This window comes from Pelophylax lessonae, assembly GCF_965119305.1.
Source record: "Pelophylax lessonae genome assembly, chromosome: 7".
NCBI classification, from domain to species: domain Eukaryota; kingdom Metazoa; phylum Chordata; class Amphibia; order Anura; family Ranidae; genus Pelophylax; species Pelophylax lessonae.
Window position 1 is genome coordinate 287,522,148 of NC_138774.1, and position 19,371 is coordinate 287,541,518.

General features: G+C 40.5%; 1 protein-coding gene across 2 annotated transcripts in view; it reads right to left on the reverse strand.

Moving 5' to 3' along the window:
* Window positions 1-1,028: 1,028 nt before the first annotated feature.
* The window catches only part of LOC309560335 (keratin, type I cytoskeletal 18-like), a 61,604-nt gene continuing 43,261 nt past the window's right edge, over window positions 1,029-19,371 (reverse strand). For both annotated transcript variants that reach the window (XM_082263959.1, XM_082263958.1), the window contains exons 5-9: window positions 16,683-16,847; window positions 13,449-13,574; window positions 9,227-9,444; window positions 6,869-6,897; window positions 1,029-1,262 (exon numbers count right to left, since the gene is read on the reverse strand). In XM_082263959.1, the coding sequence (XP_082120085.1) occupies window positions 1,144-1,262; window positions 6,869-6,897; window positions 9,227-9,444; window positions 13,449-13,574; window positions 16,683-16,847 (657 nt within the window). In that variant the 3' untranslated portion in view covers window positions 1,029-1,143. The remainder of the gene's footprint in view (window positions 1,263-6,868; window positions 6,898-9,226; window positions 9,445-13,448; window positions 13,575-16,682; window positions 16,848-19,371) is intronic.

Below are 19,371 nucleotides of genomic sequence, written 5' to 3' on the forward strand. Positions count from 1 at the left end.
CCAATTCTTCCAAAAGGTGTTCAGTAGGGTTGAGGTCAGACATCACCATGGGCATTCCAATTCTTCCCAAAGGTGTTCAGTAGGGTTGAGGTCAGACATCACCATGGGCATTCCAATTCTTCCCAAAGGTGTTCAGTAGGGTTGAGGTCAGACATTACCATGGGCATTCCAATTCTTCCCAAAGGTGTTCAGTAGGGTTGAGGTCAGACATCACCATGGGCATTCCAATTCTTCCCAAAGGTGTTCAGTAGGGTTGAGGTCAGACATCACCATGGGCATTCCAATTCTTCCCAAAGGTGTTCAGTAGGGTTGAGGTCAGACATCACCATGGGCATTCCAATTCTTCCCACAGGTGTTCAGTAGGGTTGTGGGCAGAGATCACCATGGGCATTACAATTCTTCCCAAAGGTGTTCAGTAGGGTTGAGGTCAGACATCACCATGGGCATTACAATTCTTCCCAAAGGTGTTCAGTAGGGTTGAGGTCAGGCATCACCATGGGCATTCCAATTCTCCCCAAAGGTGTTCAGTAGGGTTGAGGTCAGACATCACCATGGGCATTACAATTCTTCCCAAAGGTGTTCAGTAGGGTTGAGGTCAGACATCACCATGGGCATTACAATTCTTCCCAAAGGTGTTCAGTAGGGTTGAGGTCAGAGCTCTGTGAAGGCCACTCAAGTTCCTTCATACCCAACTCATCAACCCATGTCTTTATGAATTTGGCTTTGTACGCAAGGACTTAGTCATGTTGGATCAAAAAAAGGCCTTGCCCAAACTGGTTGGAGGGTTACAGTCGTCCAAAATGTCTATAATATTACCAGTACCCTGGTATGTCCACATATTTGGCCTTTCATTGTAGGTCTAATGGTCAGGGGTCGGCGACTTTTGGCCATATAGAGTACATCTATATAGGAACAGGTTAAACTAACACATATACCAAGCAAAGGTCAATTTTCACTCTAGCTTATAACTAGACTTGAGTCCATATCCAAAAAAATAAACAATTTTGAATCCTGGGTAAAAAAATGTTGCTCTGCACTGTACAATCCAAGAACCCGATTATTGGCTGAGATAACTGGGAGGCTCTCGTGGATGACTTTGTTACATGATTATTAGGCAGGCAGCTCAGGCAGTGACTGGATTGGCTAATTTCCTTTCTCGGCATTCTCAAACTCTTCAACCTCACTGGATTCACCAACAATTTTCCCGTCCACCAGCGTCTGCGTGACAATCTTTACAATCTTCTTGGTTCGAATGTCAGGTTCTGCGAAAAAAAAAATTTTATATATTTTTTCATTTAATAGGGACCTCATGTAAAAGCCATATACTGTAGGTATCTAAATAGAAACATTTCAGCTACAGTGTTTATTATGTAATATATATAAAAAAAAGAACACAAGGGGCCGTAAACTAAGTGCAGTATTGATAATAACTTTAACCACTTCAGCTCTGGAAGGTTTTACCCCCTTCATGACCAGGCCATTTTTTTTGCTATTCGGCACTGCGCTACTTTAACTGGTATCTGCTCAGTCTTGCAATGCTGTACCAAATTAAAATTATATAATTTTTTTTCACATAAATAGAGCTTTCTTTTGGTGGTATTTGACTACCACTGGATTTTTAATTTTTCTATTATATAAACAAAAAAAAGATCGACATTTTTGAATTAAAAAAATGTATATATTTTTTTACTTCTGCCATAAAACAAATTATTTCTGACCGTTAGTATTATTTGTATTTGCATTTTTATTTTCATATATATTTATTTTTATTTTTAACTTTTATTATTTTTATTTTTTATAATTAATTTTTTTAATAATTATTTTTTTTCATCATTACCGATTTGTATGTGGTGTATTATTTGTGTTATATGGATGGCTGGTTTTGAGGTCCTGGCCCCTTTTTTTTCCCGCAGATTTTGGGTTGTGTTTCTACAACTATTCAGTTGAGATCAGCCCATGAAATCCTATTTTAAAAAAAGTAATTCGCTTTTAAAATATTATATCTGTTTCAGCAGGTCTGATCAGTTATGTATATGCAATTAGCCATAATTTTTATATGTTTATATGTGCTTATAGAAGGCGATCACCGCCAGTTGATTCCCGTAGCTTTCATTTAGAGTTCTGGCATCTTTATTGTTGTTTATTTGGCTGTCTCCGGGGCAACGGAGTATCACTTCCTGTGTGAGGTTTTAACTTCCTGTGTGAGGTGTTCACTTCCTGTGTGAGGTGTTCACTTCCTATGTGAGGTGTTCACTTCCTATGTGAGGATCTTCACTTCCTGTGTGAGGTGCTCACTTCCTGTGTGAGGTGCTCACTTCCTGTGTGAGGTGCTCACTTCCTGTGTGAGGTGCTCACTTCCTGTGTGAGGTGTTTATGTCCTGTGTGAGGTGTTTATGTCCTGTGTGAGGTGTTTATGTCCTGTGTGAGGTGTTTATGTCCTGTGTGAGGTGTTCTCTTGGTTGCACTTCCGGGTCTGATGGCTAGGAGTGACTATATGTTGCCCTGTCCTTCTCCTTTACCAATAGCTGACGAAGTCCTGCACCGTGGGACGTAACGCGTGCGAAGGAGGAGGGGCCGGTGACGTCATCCGCCATCCATTGCGGTCGAGACCGCTGTGTGTAATACGATCTGCTCATCACATGCACTTGTATAGTGCTTTACAAGGTAATTTTATGCTATGTTCAATAAAGTAATTTATTGCGGTAATGCACTATGTCCGGACCTTTGTTTTCCTATGGACATGTGACCCGCTTTATGGACCTGTGATACGCTTATTGGGATTTTTTTTTTTTTTTTACCAAAAATATGTAGCAGAATACAAATTGGCCTAAAAGGATGAAAAATTTAGATTTTTAAATTTTTTTTTTTTGGAATGTTATATAGCAGAAAGTTAAAAATATTGTTTTTTTTTTCAGAACTGACTCTTTTTTTTTTTTTTGTTTTTAACGCAAAAAAATAAAAATCGCAGAGGTGATTAAATACCACCAAAAGAAAGCTCTATTTGCGGGAAAAAAAGGACATCAATTTTATTTAAGTACAGCGCAGCACAACCGCGCGATTTTCTGTTAAAGTAATGCAGTGCCGAATCGCAAAAAATTGCAGCAACCACATCTAAGGTGCGGTAATCTGCAAAATATTACATTTATGTTGTTTGATACACCTTATGATTTGATGTTCGCTACAAATGGGGTAAATTTATAAATATAATAATAATAATATAAGACATAATAAAATAAATAAAAAAACATATTATAAAAAAATATAATATAAAATATAATAATATAATATAAGACATAATAAAATAAAAACATATTATAAAAAAATATAATAATAATATGATATAATATAATATAATAATATAATATAAGACATAATAAAATAAAAACATATTATAAAAAAATATTATATAAAATATAATAATATGATATAATATAATATAATATAATATATTATAATAATAAAAAATTCGTAGAGCTATTCATCCCATGACATAGCATGTACATTCGTTCTATGTGGGACCTCTGGAGAGGGTCTTGTAGTTTCTTTACACAGATATGTTAAAAAATTTAAAGAGATGTATTTATAAAAAAAAAAAAGGACAGGAAATAGCTCTACGAATTTTTGATTATTATATTATATTATTATATTTTATATTATATTTTTATAATATTTTTTTATTTATTTTATTATGTCTTATATTATTATTATATTTATAAATGTACCCCATTTGTAGCGAACATCAAATCATAAAGTGTATCAAACAACAAAAATTTAATATAATGCAGATTACAGGCCCTTAGATGTGGTTGCTGCAGTTTATTTTTTTCTTCTCTTCTTCTTTATTTTCACCTGTAATCCTGCAAATAACATATTTGTTGTTTGATACACTTTATGATTTGATGTTCGCTACAAATGGGGTAACTTTATAAATATAATAATAATATAAGACATAATAAAATAAATAAAAACATATTATAAAAAATTAAATATAAAATATAATAATATAATATAATATAATTATAAAAAATTCGTAGAGCTATTCATCCCATGACACTGCATGTACATTCGTTCTATGCGGGACCTCTGGAGAGGGTCTTGTAGTTAAAAATTTCTTTATGTTAAAAAATTTAAAAAGATGTATTTATAAAAAAAAAAAAAAAAGACAGGAAATATGTTATTTGCAGGATTACAGGTGAAAATAAAGAAGAAAAGAAGAAAAAAATAAACTGCAGCAACTACATCTAAGGGCCTGTAACCTGCATTATATTAAATTTTTGTTGTTTGATATGACTTTATGATGTGATATTTTGGGGTATATTTATAAAAATAATAATAATAATAATAATATAATATAAGACATAATAAAATAAAAACATATTATAAAAAATATAATATAAAATATAATAATATGATATAATATAATAATCAAAAATTCGTAGAGCTATTCATCCCATGACACAGCATGTACATTCGTATAATAATATAATACATAATAAAATACATAAAGAAATATAATATAATAATAATAATTTGTAGAGCTATTTATCCCACGGAACTGCATGAACATTTGTTCTATGCGGGGTCTTTGGAAAGGGTCTGGTATTTAGAATTTTCTTCACACAGCCACGTTAAAAAAATGAAAGCGATGTATTTATAAAAAGAAAAAAAAGGGGACAGGAGGTGTTATTTGCAGGATTACAGGTGAAAAAAAAGAGAAAAATAATTTAAAAAAAATCTAAGGGCCTGTAATCTGCAATATATTACATTGTTTGTTGTTTGATACACTTTATGATGGGATGCTAGCTACACTTTGGTGTATATTTATAAAAATAATATAATACATAATAAAATACGTAAAAAAATATAATATGATATAATATAATAAAAAAAATTTGTAGAGCTATTTATCTCACGGAACTGCATGAACATTTGTTCTATGTGGGGATCTTTGGAAAGGGTCTGGTATTTAGAATTTTCTTCACACAGCCACGTTAAAAAAATTAAAGCGATATATTTATAAAAAGAAAAAAAAAAGGGGGACAGGAGGTGTTATTTGCAGGATTACAGGTGAAAAAAAAAAGAGAAAAATCATTTTTAAAAAATCTAAGGGCCTGTAATCTGCAATATATTACATTGTTTGGGTGTGGTCTATTATGCGCTAATACCAAAGTGAAGAGCTGCTAGCACTAAATAACTGATAAACAAGTCATACAAATAAAAGGAAAAAATGAGTGCAGCGCTAATTAATTAGCGCTGCACTCATTTTTTCCTTATATTACATTGTTTGTTGTTTGATACACTTTATGATGTGATGTTAGCTACACTTTGGGGTATATTTATAAAAATAATATAATACATAATAAAATACATAAAAAAATATAATATAATATAATATGATATAATAATAATAATTTGTAGAGCTATTTATCCCACGGAACTGCATGAACATTTGTTCTATGTGGGGTCTTTGGAAAGGGTCTTGTATTTAGAATTTTCTTCACACAGCCACGTTAAAAAAAATTAAAGCGATGTATTTATAAAAAGAAAAAAAAGGGGACAGGAGGTGTTATTTGCAGGATTACAGGTGAAAAAAAAGAGAAAAATAATTAAAAAAAAATCTATGGGCCTGTAATCTGCAATATATTACATTGTTTGTTGTTTGATACACTTTATGATGTGATGTTAGCTACACTTTGAGGTATATTTATAAAAATAATATAATACATAATAAAATACGTAAAAAAATATAATATAATACAGGTGAACAACAAAAAGAGAAAACAAAAAAAAATAAATAAAAAAAAAAAGAGAAAAATAATTAAAAAAAAAATCTAAGGGCCTGTAATCTGCAATATATTACATTGTTTGTTGTTTGATACACTTTATGATGTGATGTTAGCTACACTTTGGGGTATATTTATAAAAGTAATATAATACGTAATAAAATACGTAAAAAAATATAATATAATACAGGTGAACAAAAAAAAAGAGAAAACAAAAAAAATAAAAAATAAAAAAAATAGAAAAATAATTAAAACAAAATCGAAGGGCCTGTAATCTGCAATATATTACATTGTTTGTTGTTTGATACACTTTATGATGTGATGTTAGCTACACTTTGGGGTATATTTATAAAAATAATATAATACATAATAAAATACGTAAAAAAATATAATATAATATAATATGATATAATATAATAAAATATAATAATAAAAATTTGTTGAGCTATTCATCCACTGACACTGCATGTACATTATTCTATGTGGGGTCTTTGGAAAGCGTTTTGTGTTTAGAACATTCTTCACACAGCCATGTTAAAAAAATTAGAGGGATGTATTTAAAAAAAAAAAAAAAAAGAAGAAAAATTTGCAGAGCTCTTTGTATTGGAAAACTGCATGTACTTCTTTGCAAATCATATGTTATTAGACTACTTACTCATTTATACATAAATTGTTTGGGAAAGTACCGTATTACGGCCACTAGATGGAGCTGGCGATCATAGTAAATTAGCCTTTTAACATTCAAATTTTTCGTTTTGCAGAAAAAATGGCTCTGCAGAATTTTCCATAAATTCACCCCTTTTTATATGCCATACCATGGCTGTGAGAAGGAATTTAGAATTTAGGATGGATTTTTTTTTTTTTTTTTAGGACGGATTTTTTTTTTTTTTTTTTTTACACCCTTCTAATATAGCCTTGTATGCTCACATGTATTTTTACAAATCATTTTAGAATACAATACTGGTTAGCAGAGTGTTTATCAAATTATTATTATTTTTTTTTTCAGACTTGTGAATTTTAATTAAATCCCTTTTTTTTTTTTTTTTTTTTTTTAATGTCAAAGTAAAAGAACAAAGCTAACTTACGTTTTGGTTCAGGGATTATGATCTTCTCTCTGAAAACGAAACATATAAAAACTATTAATTAAATTAAAGAAGCACAAATTAGAGTGTTTTCACCAAGATTATTTTATTTTTTCTGCATCATTTATTTTAAATTGCAAGCTCTTTAGCTCTTGTACCTGTACACCCCTTACAGATCAGAGCAATTTTTAATTTTAAAAGTGATGGCAGAAAAAGGCAGAGGAGTCCACCAAGTCTGCTTATTTTTATTTTATTTTATTTTTTATTTCTTCATTAACTTCGCACATCCTGTGTGACATAAAAAAATTGTTGAGTTATTTTGAGGGGACAGCAAATTTACACTGTTATACAAGCTGTACACTCACTACTTTACATTGTAGCAAAGTGTCATTTCTTCAGTGTTGTCACATAAAAAGATAGAATAAAATATTTACAAAAATGTGAGGGGTGTACTTACTTTTGTGAGATACTGTATATATATATATATATATATATATATATATATATATATTTTTTTTTTTTTTTCTTTAAGCAACTTCACAGACAGGTTTCCTCTGTTAAAGCTAAATATGCAAATAAATGCATATAAGGGGGTCGTTTTAGCTGCTGAGGGATTTGCATTTCTGCCCATCCAGTTCTGAAATTTACACAGCTCTGCCACACAACCCAGCCCTGTCAGGCAAGCAGCTACATATGCAAATTAAACACATATAAGGGAGTTGTTTTACCTGCCAAGGGATTTATATTTCTGCCCATCCACTCCTAAGATTTACATAGCTCTGCCATGCAGCACAGCCCTGCCTGGCACAGGAGGAGACCTCATTTCTTGCAGTTCAATAACTTTTAAAGGTCTCCTTCCTCCTTCTAGCCTGTGATTGGACAGAGAAAAGCTGCATCTCTCTGTCACTCTGCTCTCTCCTCCTATCAGCATGGCCCCACCTGCTGCTTCTCCCTAGCTCACTCTGAGCTCTGCTGTACTGGGACTGTGATAGCTGGTTAGATTTAGATACTTACACCAGTTGCTCTTAAAAACTACATTTAATGACATATTAACCACTTGCCGACCGCCGCAAGTACATATACTGCGGCAGTCAGCCCCTCACAGGCAAAGTGACGTACCGGTACGTCACTAGCCTGTGAAGCTCTGGGGTGCGCGCGCGCGCCGCCGGAGGCACGCTCCCGCGCGGTCACGGATCCCCCCCCCCACGCGTGTGAGCGGCGGACCCAATGTCCGCCGCTCACTCACGATCGTCCGTGACAGCGGGAGAAAGGCAGGCGGCTGATGTAAACAAGCCGCCTGTCAGTCTCCCCTGTGTAGGAATAGTGATCATACGATTCTACTATGTAGGACCATTGATCATTATTCCTACACCTCAAGCCACAGCCAATCACAGTTAGAAGCACGCCCCTAGGGACACACACAGCCCCTCCCTCTCAAATAAAGTTAACCCCTTCACTACCAGTGTCATTTTACAGTAACAGTGCATATGTATAGCACTGATTACTGTAGAAATGTCACTGGTAACCCCAAAAATGTCAGTCAAGGGTCCGATCTGTCCACCCAATGTCGCAGTCCCGCAAAAAAAATCGCAGATCGCTGCCATTATGCGTTAAAAAAAAAACAACAAAAATGACAAAAATCTTTCCCTTAGTTAGTAAACGCAATAACTTTTGCGCAAACCAATCAAAATACGCTTTTTGCAATTTTTTTTACCAAAAATATGTAGCAAATTGGCCGAAAATGTTAAAAAATTTTGATTTTTACATTTTTCTTTTTGGGAATTTCATATAAAAAAATGTGAAAAATATTGTTATTTTTGCAAAATTGACGCTCTTTTTTTTGTTTATAGCGCGTGATCAAAAATTGGCACAGGTGATCAAATACCACCAAAAGAAAGCTCTGTTTGTGGGAAAAAAAGGACGTCAAATTGGTTTAGGTACAGCGTCGCACGACCGCGCAATTGTCCGTTAAAGTTACGCAGTGCCGAATCGCAAAATAGGCCCTGGTCAGGAAGGGGGTAAAATCTTCCGGGGCTTAAGTGGGAAATGATTACATAGCTGTAATATATATATATATTTTTTTTAATCTGCCTTGAGTTCAGCTTTAGTTGGACAGTGGCAGTAAAAGAGGAGCTGTGAAATGTACTTACAACCTGAGATGAGTATGAAGGGCTTTGCAGAACATCTCACACACACACACTCATGAATATCAGCCTAAATCTCCCACACCCTGAGGAATGTTTATAGAGAGGATCACACAAGGCTGCCACATTCCTGAGGTGTCACAATCAATCACTTCTCCCCATTCAGCTGTGAAATAACTGCATTCCATCCGGTGCCACCACACTGGACCATACTCACGGTGGTTCTCCTTCCAGCAGACGCCGATACTCGGCAATTTCGGCTTCCAGGGTCTCTTTAATCCTCCACAGGGCTTCATATTCCAGCTTGTTGTTCTGCACGGCACGTAGGACCTCCGACAGGTCTTGTTCTACGACGCCGATGTTACCCTGAAGCCGTTCCAGTTCCTTCTTGTAGCGGAGCTCGGTCTCCTGAAGGTCTCGTCTCAAAGCATTGATCTGAAAAATATAGGTTTATCTTTAGACCCTGGTATCGTATAGAACCCTGGTGCCCAACCTACGGCCTGAGGGCCACATGCAGCCTTTTAGCGGTTTTAGTGAGGCCCTCAGGTCACCGTGGTTAGAGAAGCTCACAGTGTGCAGGAAAATCAGAACAAGTATGTTGAGTAAAGGAGAGGAACCTGTACAACCCTACAAGATTGAAGGGAAGGCTGAAGTTCTCCTTTAACATTTTTACCAAAACCCCCGTATGCGATACACCGGTGGCTGGTGTGTGTAAATCTGGTTGACTGTTGGCTATCACAGGAAGCAATCGGGTGGCAGTCAGATGGAACCAATCGCTTCCGCTGCCACACACCCCTATAAATGCTGCCCATCCCCCCTCATGTGAGTCCCCACTATGGTTACCATCAGCGGACCCAGGACCGGCATCAGGTAGAGGGGAGGGAGATCAGCAAATGTCCCCACTATGGTTCCCATCAGTGGACCCAGGACCGGCATCAGGTAGAGGGGAGGGAGATCAGCAAATGTCCCCACTATGGTTCCCATCAGCGGACCCAGGACCAGCATCAGGTAGAGGGGAGGGAGATCAGCAAATGTCCCCACTATGGTTCCCATCAGCGGACCCAGGACCAGCATCAGGTAGAGGGGAGGGAGATCAGCAAATGTCCCCACTATGGTTCCCATCAGCGGACCCAGGACCAGCATCAGGTAGAGGGGAGGGAGATCAGCAAATGTCCCCACTATGGTTCACATCAGTGGACCCAGGACCAGCATCAGGTAGAGGGGAGGGAGATCAGCAAATGTCCCCACTATGGTTCTCATCAGTGGACCCAGGACCGGCATCAGGTAGAGGAGAGGGAGATCAGCAAATGTCCCCACTATGGTTCTCATCAGTGGACCCAGGACCGGCATCAGGTAGGGGGGAGGGAGATCAGCAAATGTCCCCACTATGGTTCCCATCAGCGGACCCAGGACCAACATCAGGTAGAGGGGAGGAAGATCAGCAAATGTCCATTCGCTGATCTCCCCTTCCCACTAATGACCTGGAGGAAGCAACGTGTAAAACGTCACCTCAAGGTCACGGTGCCACAGTATGGCTGAGGAAGAAGCCAGATCTGCATTCCATTAGCTTTACTGGAGGGCAGGTAAGATGTATTAGGGGCCTTTTAGACCCCTGATGTCTCATAAAAGACAACCTGTCACCAAAAGAATTATCACATAGGACATGGGTGCTCAACCTGTGGCCCTCCAGTTGTTGCAGAACTACTATTCCCATGAGGCATTGCAAGGTTGATAGTTACAAGCATAACTCCAAAAGGCAGAGGCATGAGGAGGCATGATGGGACTTGTAGTTCCGCAACAACTGATGTCTACGGGTTTAGCACCCATGACATTATAGATTTTTGTCCCCTATGTGATGAAAAATATATCACCTCAGATCTCTCAATATACTCGTTTGACCATCTAATACAGAGATCCTCACACTGGCGGCCTGTCCATTGGGGGCGCAGGGACGCCGCCCCCCCCCCCCCTATAGATGCATCCGGCCCCCTAATCTACATGCAGGCACCGGACACATGGGTTTTTTTTTTCTGAAGCATGTGATTAGAGCCAGAGGCTCTAATAGGCTTCAAAAAAGGGTGGGCTCGGGGCGCAGAGCACTGTGCCCTGAGCCTACCCAGTTGTGTGACAATAGCGAATGAAGATTCGCTATTGTCACACGGATCCTGCTCCTGGCCAATCAGGAAGCGGGTCTTGAGACCCATTTCCCGATTGGCCGAAAGGAGAAGCCATGCCATTGGTCAAGGAGGAGGAGGAGGAGGGAGGAAATGCAGGAGACTGAGGGAAAGCTGCCGTCGCCGCCGCTGCTGCCTGCCTGAGTGAGTAGGCAACACGGGGGAGGGGGTATGGTGTGTTGGCTGGTGTGGTCCCGGGGGGGGGGGTTTATGGTGTGGTCCGTCTGCCGCCCCCCCCCCCCCTGGCCCATGGAGCGTCAGCTGCCACTGGATCCTCAAACTACGGCCCTCCAGCTGTTGCAGGACTACACATCCCATGAGGCATTGCAAAACTCTGACATTCACAGACATGATTGGCATGATGGGAATTGTACTTCCTGAAAAACAGGAGGGCCAAAGTTTGAAGACCCCTGATCTAATGTCTCAGTATAATGTCCCATCCTCACATCTCTTTAGATATCTAATGTTGTCCCATGCTTTCAGAGGCCAGCTCCCTCCTGGCAAGACACAACTAGTACAACTAGACCTAGAAAGGATTCTGTGCTATGAATGTTAAGAGAAGCCCACTTCTGTCGTTTATGCACATCTCCTCCAAGTCTCCTCTCTTGAACTATCCACGCTTCGTCAGCGCTTGGTCTGCTATATTCCAGAACTAGACCCTGAGGACTAGGAGGACATATGGGATTTCCAAATAAAATTCTTGTCTCCTTGAGAGACCACCTCATACAGTATAAGATCACCCACAAGGCATACCTTACTCCTTATCGTTTGCATAAAATAAGGACCTCCATTTCCTCGGATTGCTGGTGCTGTGACCATGCCACGGGGGACATTATCCACATATATTGGTCCTGCCCGGTGATTGGTGTCTACTGGTCACAAATACTCTCTGTGTTAAATGAAATACCTTATGTCTCCATTGTTCCATCCCTAAAAATTTGTCTGCTACGGTTGGTAGAGGAGCTGGTACCCAAGGTGGCCGAGAGGACCTTTCTGGGCCTCCTGCTATTTTATGCTAGGAAAGCAATCACCGTGTGTGGGAAGCGATGGCCTCCCCCATCCTTTTCTCTTTGGAAAAAACATATAAACTATGTGCTGCCTCTTTACAAGGACACATATTTACACAGAGGCTGCCCCAAAAAATACAATAGAGTATGGGCTAAATGGTTGGCAAAATCAATCAATCATTTAAAGCAGGGGTCACCAAACTTTTTATGTAAAGGGCCAGTTTATGGTCCTTCAGGGGGGCCAGACTGTGGCCTGTTGGAGTAGAAAATGCCCCCAGCATTAGTGTTCCATCATTGGTTTTATTAGTAGGACTAGTGCCCCATTGTTGGTATCAATTGGAAGAATAATGCCCCATCATTGGTATCAGTAGGGGGAATGGTGCCCCATCATTGGTATCAGTGGGGCGAATAGTGCCCCATCATTGGTATCAGTAGGGGTAATGGTGCCCCACCATTGGTATCAGTGGGATGAATAGTGCCCCATCATTGGTATCAGTAGGGGTAATGGTGTCCCATCATTGGTATCAGTGGGAGGAAAAGTGCCCCATCATTGGCATCAGTAGGGGGAATGGTGCCTCATCATTGGTATTAGTGGGAGGAATAGTGCCCCATCATTGGTATCAGTAGGGGGAATGGTGCCCCATCATTGGTATCAGTGGGAGGAATAGTGTCCCATCATTGGTATCAGAATGGGGAATGGGGCCCCATCATTGGTATCAGTGAGAGGAATAGTGACCCATCATTGGTATCAGCAGGGGTAATGGTGCCCCATCATTGGTATCATTGGGAGGAGTAGTGCACTATCATTAGCATCAGTAGGGGGAATGGTGCCCCATCATTGGTATCTGTAGGGGGAATGGTGCCCCCATCATTGGTATCAGTAGGGGGAATAGTGTCCCATCATTGGTATCAGTGGGAGGAATAGTGCCCCATTATTGGTATCAGTGGGAGGAATGGTGCCCCATCATTGGTATCAGTGGGAGGAATAGTGTCCCATCATTGGCATCAGTAGGGGGAATGGTGCCCCATCATTGGTGTCAGTTGGTAAAATAGTGCCCCCAAGGGCCAGATAAAGGCAAGCAAAGGCCACATTTGGCCCCTAAGCCGCAGTTCGGATACCACTGATTTTAAGGATAAATTACATTTTTTTTATTTTCTTGATCATGACTTTATCGCTCTTTTCTTTATACCTCCATACAGTAATTCACCTAAATGTCAGTTATTTTACAGCAAGCTGATAAGAAATCATTGTTCCCACCTGGTTTCCTGCTGTCTCCAGCTCCAGCTGTAGCGTTTGCAGCACAGTTCTCCTCTCCCGCAATTCGTCTTGTGCCCTTCTGGTATCTTCATCTTCTTTGGCCAGCTGTAAGGTCATAGCTTCATACTGGAAAACAAGTGATACCATAAAATATCCTTACTATAAAAGTGGCAAAAACACATTCAGATGGGTCATAACATTTGAATTATTTTCTACATTTGGTTTAAGGTTGAACAGCAACATACAAAAAACACTTGAGTTCAGCAATCTGTATCAAAGGTCCTAAAACTGGTCATTACATTGAGGTATTGTACAATATAAATATAGCTTAATCATTGGTTAAACCAGTCTTTTATCCTGGAGGAACCTCTGAAATTATCTTTAGCTCTCAGGGAAACACTACTTAAAATGAATGTCGGTAGCCCAACCAAACACAGGGGACAGAGATGTCCCCTAAATTGGTGGTCATTGGAGAGATGTCTACTTAGATTGGTGATCAGTGGAGCAATCTCCTCTCACATTGCTGGTCAATAGAAGAACACCTTGCATTGGTGGTTAGTGGAGATGTTCTCTCTTTGGTGGTGGTCCTTTGGTAGTCATCGAAAAAATGACCCCTTGCATTAGACTTTAGTGGAAATCTCTGCCTCTAACATAGGGAAACCCTACTGAAAATAGTTACGTTGGCAGCTCAACCAAACACAGACAATATTTTGTGGAAAAAGCTCCCATTACATTGGAGTAGAGAACGCCTCCATTGGTGGACAGTGGAGAAACGTCCCCTTACATTGCTGATCAATGGAGAGATGTCCCCTTAGACTGGTGGCCTTCTCATTTTGGTGGTGCGTAGAAGAACAACACCTTGCATTGGTGGTTAGTGGAGATGTTTTCCTTTTCGTAGTGGTGCTTTGTTGGTGATTGTAACCCCTTGCATTAGATGTTTGTGGAAAACTCTGCTCCTGACATTGATGGTGGTGTAGATGGTAGGCCAATTTGCCACTTCCAAAGAAACCTCTAGCAACCTGTGTAAAAACCCTAGTTGAGAACGATGGACTTAGCCTGTCCAGCCTTGATTTAAATTATTTCTTTTTTTGTCTAGCTAGAGCTTTTATCAACTAGGTTTCCTACAGAGGTCCCTTAAGCAGATAGCAGTGTCAGAATGATCTCTTACCCGATGGTTCGGAAAAGGGACTGACATCATTCAGTAGAGTCATCAAAGTGGTGCCAGTGGAGGCTTTTTTCTTATCGATCAGATAGGTAACTAATGACACCAGTGATCTAGCTACAGCAGCCTTTCTCAACTTAGGTTCATCCAGAGCAGACTACAGTTTCAGAATTACTTTCTTCCTGATGTTTTCTGCAATGGTTTCTGCATAGGGCTGGCATCATTCACGCTAGCCATCAAAGTGGCACCAGTGGAACCCCTCTCTCATCTTTCAGATAAGAACTCAATGATCTTTTTAGCTGTCTGTAAGGGTGAGGGTGGGGGGCATTCTTGTGAGTAACTTCCAGTGTAACTCAATTTTCCCACTGACCACCAATATAAGGGGACCCCTTTCCTGCTGGCCAATAGAGAAAGGAGGCCCCTATTCGTTAATCATCAATGAACAAGGGTCTTATCCACCGTCACCGACCAACAATGTAGAGGGACCCTCCTCCACTGACCAGCAATGTAAGGTGACCCTTTTCCACTGACCACAAATGTACGAGGGGCACTAAACTGACCAAAAAGGTAGTAGGCACTTCTCCACCGACCACTAATGTAAGGGAGCACTGCATTGACAACCATGTAACAGGAACTTCTCCACTGTTGACCAATGGCAGAGGTCACTACTCCCTTTTTTTTCTGGCCATAGTTTTTATTTGGTTTATTTTAATTTTAATAATTTATAATCATTCTCTCTTTCAATCCTTGTGCCCCACTGCAGCCTATTATATCTTGGTCTGAGGTTGTACATGGGGAAATGTGTCCTGTTTGCTCTTAGGTGGGGCTTTTGGTTTTAACCGCTTGCCGACCGCCGCAAGTACATATACTGCGGCGGTCAGCCCCGTGCAGGCAAAGTGACGTATGGGTACGTCACTCGCCTGCGAGCCAATAGGGGGCGAGCGCGCGCCGCCAGGGGCGTGATCCAGCCCCCGCTCGCTCACTGTGATCCCCGCGTGTGTGACCGGAGGACCCGATGTCCGCCGGTCACTCGCGATCGTCCGTTACAGAGGGAGAAAGGCAGGCGGCTAATGTAAACAAAGCCGCCTGTCATTTTCCCCTGTGTAAGTGCAGAGATCATACGGTCCTGCTATGCAGGATCGTATATCTCTGTAGTTACACAAACAGCCGCATCCCATAACAGTTAGAAGCACGCCCCTAGGGACACACTTAACCCCTCCTTCTCCAATAAAGTTAACCCCTTCCCTGCCAGTGTCATTTTTACAGTAACAGTGCATATGTATAGCACTGATTACTGTAGTAATGTCACTGGTACCCCCAAAAGTGTCAAAAATGTCAGTCAAGGGTCCGATCTGTCCGCCTCAATGTCGCAGTCCCGCAAAAAAAAATCGCAGATCGCCCGCCATTACTTGTTAAAAAAAACAATAAAAATGACAATCTTTCCCTTAGTTAGTAAACGCAATAACTTTTGCGCAAACCAATCAAAATACGCTTATTGCGATTTTTTTTACTAAACATATGTAGCAGAAAACAAATTGGCCTAAAATGTTAAAAATTTTGATTTTTAATTTTTTTTTGGGGGGGGGGGGGAATTAAAAAAAAAAAATGTGAAAAATATTGATATTTTTGCAAAATTGTCGCTCTTTTTCTTTGTATATAGCGCATGATCAAAAAATCGCACAGGTGATCAAATACCACCAAAAGAAAGCTCTGTTTGTGGGGAAAACAGGACGTCAATTTCATTTGGGTACAGCGTCGTACGACCGCGCAATTGTCCATTAAAGTCACGCAGTGCCGAATCGCAAAATACCCCCTGGTCAGGAAAGGTAAAAAATCTTCCGGGGCTTAAGTGGTTATAGGTTGAAAATGGTTCACAGGTTCACTTCAAAGAAAATTCACCATCATCATTACTGCATGTCTAATATTATTTAGTGTTATTGTCTCAGCCTATAGTACAGTGTCGGTAGAATAGCGTGGTAGACATATTTACTTTAAAGAAGATCCATCACTATTAAATCCAACATCATTATCCAGTGTTATTGCCTCGGGCTTTAGTACTGTATGGGTTGTACCTGTGTCTGGAATAGGGCATCTGCATCCTCCTTGTTTTTCCTCATGATGTCTTCGTATTGTGCACGAATTTCTGACAATATGGTCTGTAAGTCAGGTCCCTGAGCAGCATCCACGGCCACGTCTACCTTCGCATGAGCCATTGTCTGTTTGACAGCTGCAAGTTCCTGTATGAAAGATTGAATAGATTATTACACTAATATCCTAAATAAATTTGAATTATCATTTGGCTCTGTGAATGTTGCATTGTAATGAGTGCGGCTAAGACAAATATGAGGCATCTGAGGACATTGAGCTTTGGCGAGAGGAACATCAAAGGTGGCTTCAGCAGTTTTAATGGGGGCTCTAGGGTGGCTTCATTTATGAGCATTAGTTTGTAAAGAGATTGTAATGATAGTTAAAGCGGAGTTCCGGCCTCAAATACCTTTTTGAACTAAAAATACCCCTATATTACGAATCCATTGCCCTTTTCAGAACCGCTATTCTCATACTTACAAGGTGTACAGTATTGGATTTTAGTCAAAATCTTACTTTTAAAAATGCTGTCTGGGCGGGGCCATCTTGGATGTGGGCATCTGAAGCCGCAGTGTAATCTGCTGTGTCCTTCTTCCTGATTCCAGGGAGTGTTCTGGGAGTTCTTCCTGATTCCAGCCTCCTGGGAGTGATGGCAAACAGCTCCCAGGATGCAATGCAAAGGGGGAAGTGATGTCGGTGGCCGTGGCCACAGAGGGGGGAGAAGGAGGAAGTACAATCAAAAATACCCTGAAAATAAGGTAGGGGCCCCCGAAAAAAATTGAAAATTGCTGACTAGCATAGCGAGCACTCCAGGAATCACTAAAGTTGAAAAATAGGCCGGAACTCCACTTTAACTATAACAGTGACATTAACCATTCCCCCAGTCCCTGTTTCCTGTAGAATCAACAAAAAGAGCCCCAAGGGATTCCCCTAACTTGCAGGGATATCCTCTCACTTCCTGTTTTGGCTATAGGACAGGGAGTGAGGGTATATCTCCCCAATAGGACACAGATGGCAAATAAGACTGACAAGGGTTTTAACCCCTCCTTACACTTTCTAAAATAAAAAAAATAAAAAATAAGTTTTGCCCAAAGTTCTACTTTAAGAGTTCATAATAATTTATTGCTGATAGAACTGAGACAAATGGAAGATAAAAAGGTAGCCAACATGCTTCGGGGAACAACCAATTCCCCTTCATGAGGGTTTGGATGAACAATGAAAAATCCTCCTAAAGAACTCTATACTAAAAAAAAAAAAACCTGCATGTGTGTTTTAAGTCCCTCCTTGACATAGAACACTTTCCAGGAGTTTTGTTAGAGAGAGCCCTATATTAAGTTTTTAAAGGGGGATTGTCGGACCTCCAAAACCCGATGGAATGGATAAGTTTTATATTCTGTTTTCCTGAGTTCAGATTATGGACTCTTAAGATGTTTTTCTGGTTGATTCCACCTGGATCTCCAGGGGAGGCCATCACTTTTTTTGAAGGCCCCTGGTAGAGCTGCTGAGGTTCAGTCATTGACAAGGTCTTACTTTGCCCTCCTGTTGGCAGCCATCTTGGTCATGTGCAGACTGCTGCCTCTTCTAAACTCTGATTGCATCATCGCTTGCCTGCTGCCTGGGTGTCGCACAGTGATGATGTTGCACACCTGACTATATCAATCACCTGATGGGTTGCAGTCCTCGCCCTAGCGTTTGTGCTCCAAGGTGCATCTCAGCTAGCAGTCTTCTGTTCCCCGTGCATGACCAGGCTTGATTGACGACTCTCCTGGCTCTCGACCCCACATCGACAGACGACCCGGCATCGGCAGACTACCCAATTCTGGACTCGACCCCTTTTGCTCCCAGTTGGGTATTCGGCTCTCCTTCTCTTCGGCCTACCATCCTCAGTCCAATGGCACCGCTGAGCATTCCAACCAAGCTCTGGAGCAATTTCCCTGCTGCTATATCTCTGACTATTAGGACAATTGGGTTGATCTGCTACCCTGAGCTGAGTTTGCCAGGAACTCTGCCATCAACTCGTCTTCCAGAATGTCTCCATTCATGGCCAATTATGGCTTCCAACCTGCTGTGTTGCCCATGTCGTTCTCGCCACAGGACATCCCAGCTGTGGAGGTTCATCTTCATGCCTTCCATTCCTCTTGGGTGCAGATTCAAGAGTCTTTACGGGTCTTGGCACAACGTCAGAAGCTCCAGGCAGACGAGAGATGTTTATCTACTCCTTCGTACCAGGTCGGGGAGAGGGTGTGGTTGTCGACCCGTAATCTCCACCTCAGGGTGCCCACTCCAAAACTGGCACCCCGTTTTGTTGGGCCTTTTTGCATCCTCAGTAAGGTGAACCCGGTGGCCTTTTGCCTATGTTTGGGTTAGCTTTCTTTGCTTCTTTCAATCTTCTTTGACAGTTCAAAACCTAATAGTGCCTTCCACTCAGGTTTGCTCTAGTGCATGTGTATGTGACTGCATGAATATATTAGGGACATTAGGCCACAGGCTTCACAGGATGTGTGCTGTGTATCTTGACCTCCCAGGCCTGCTGCCTGGGGAGGACTTCTGCTAAAAGAATTGTCTGGGTCCATAAGTTTATACTGCCACTCTGGAAGGTGACTCCAGGTGGTGAGGAGAGGAGTAGAAAGATGGCTGCTAGTTATGAGCATCTGCAGAGGAAATTCCACTGTGGTG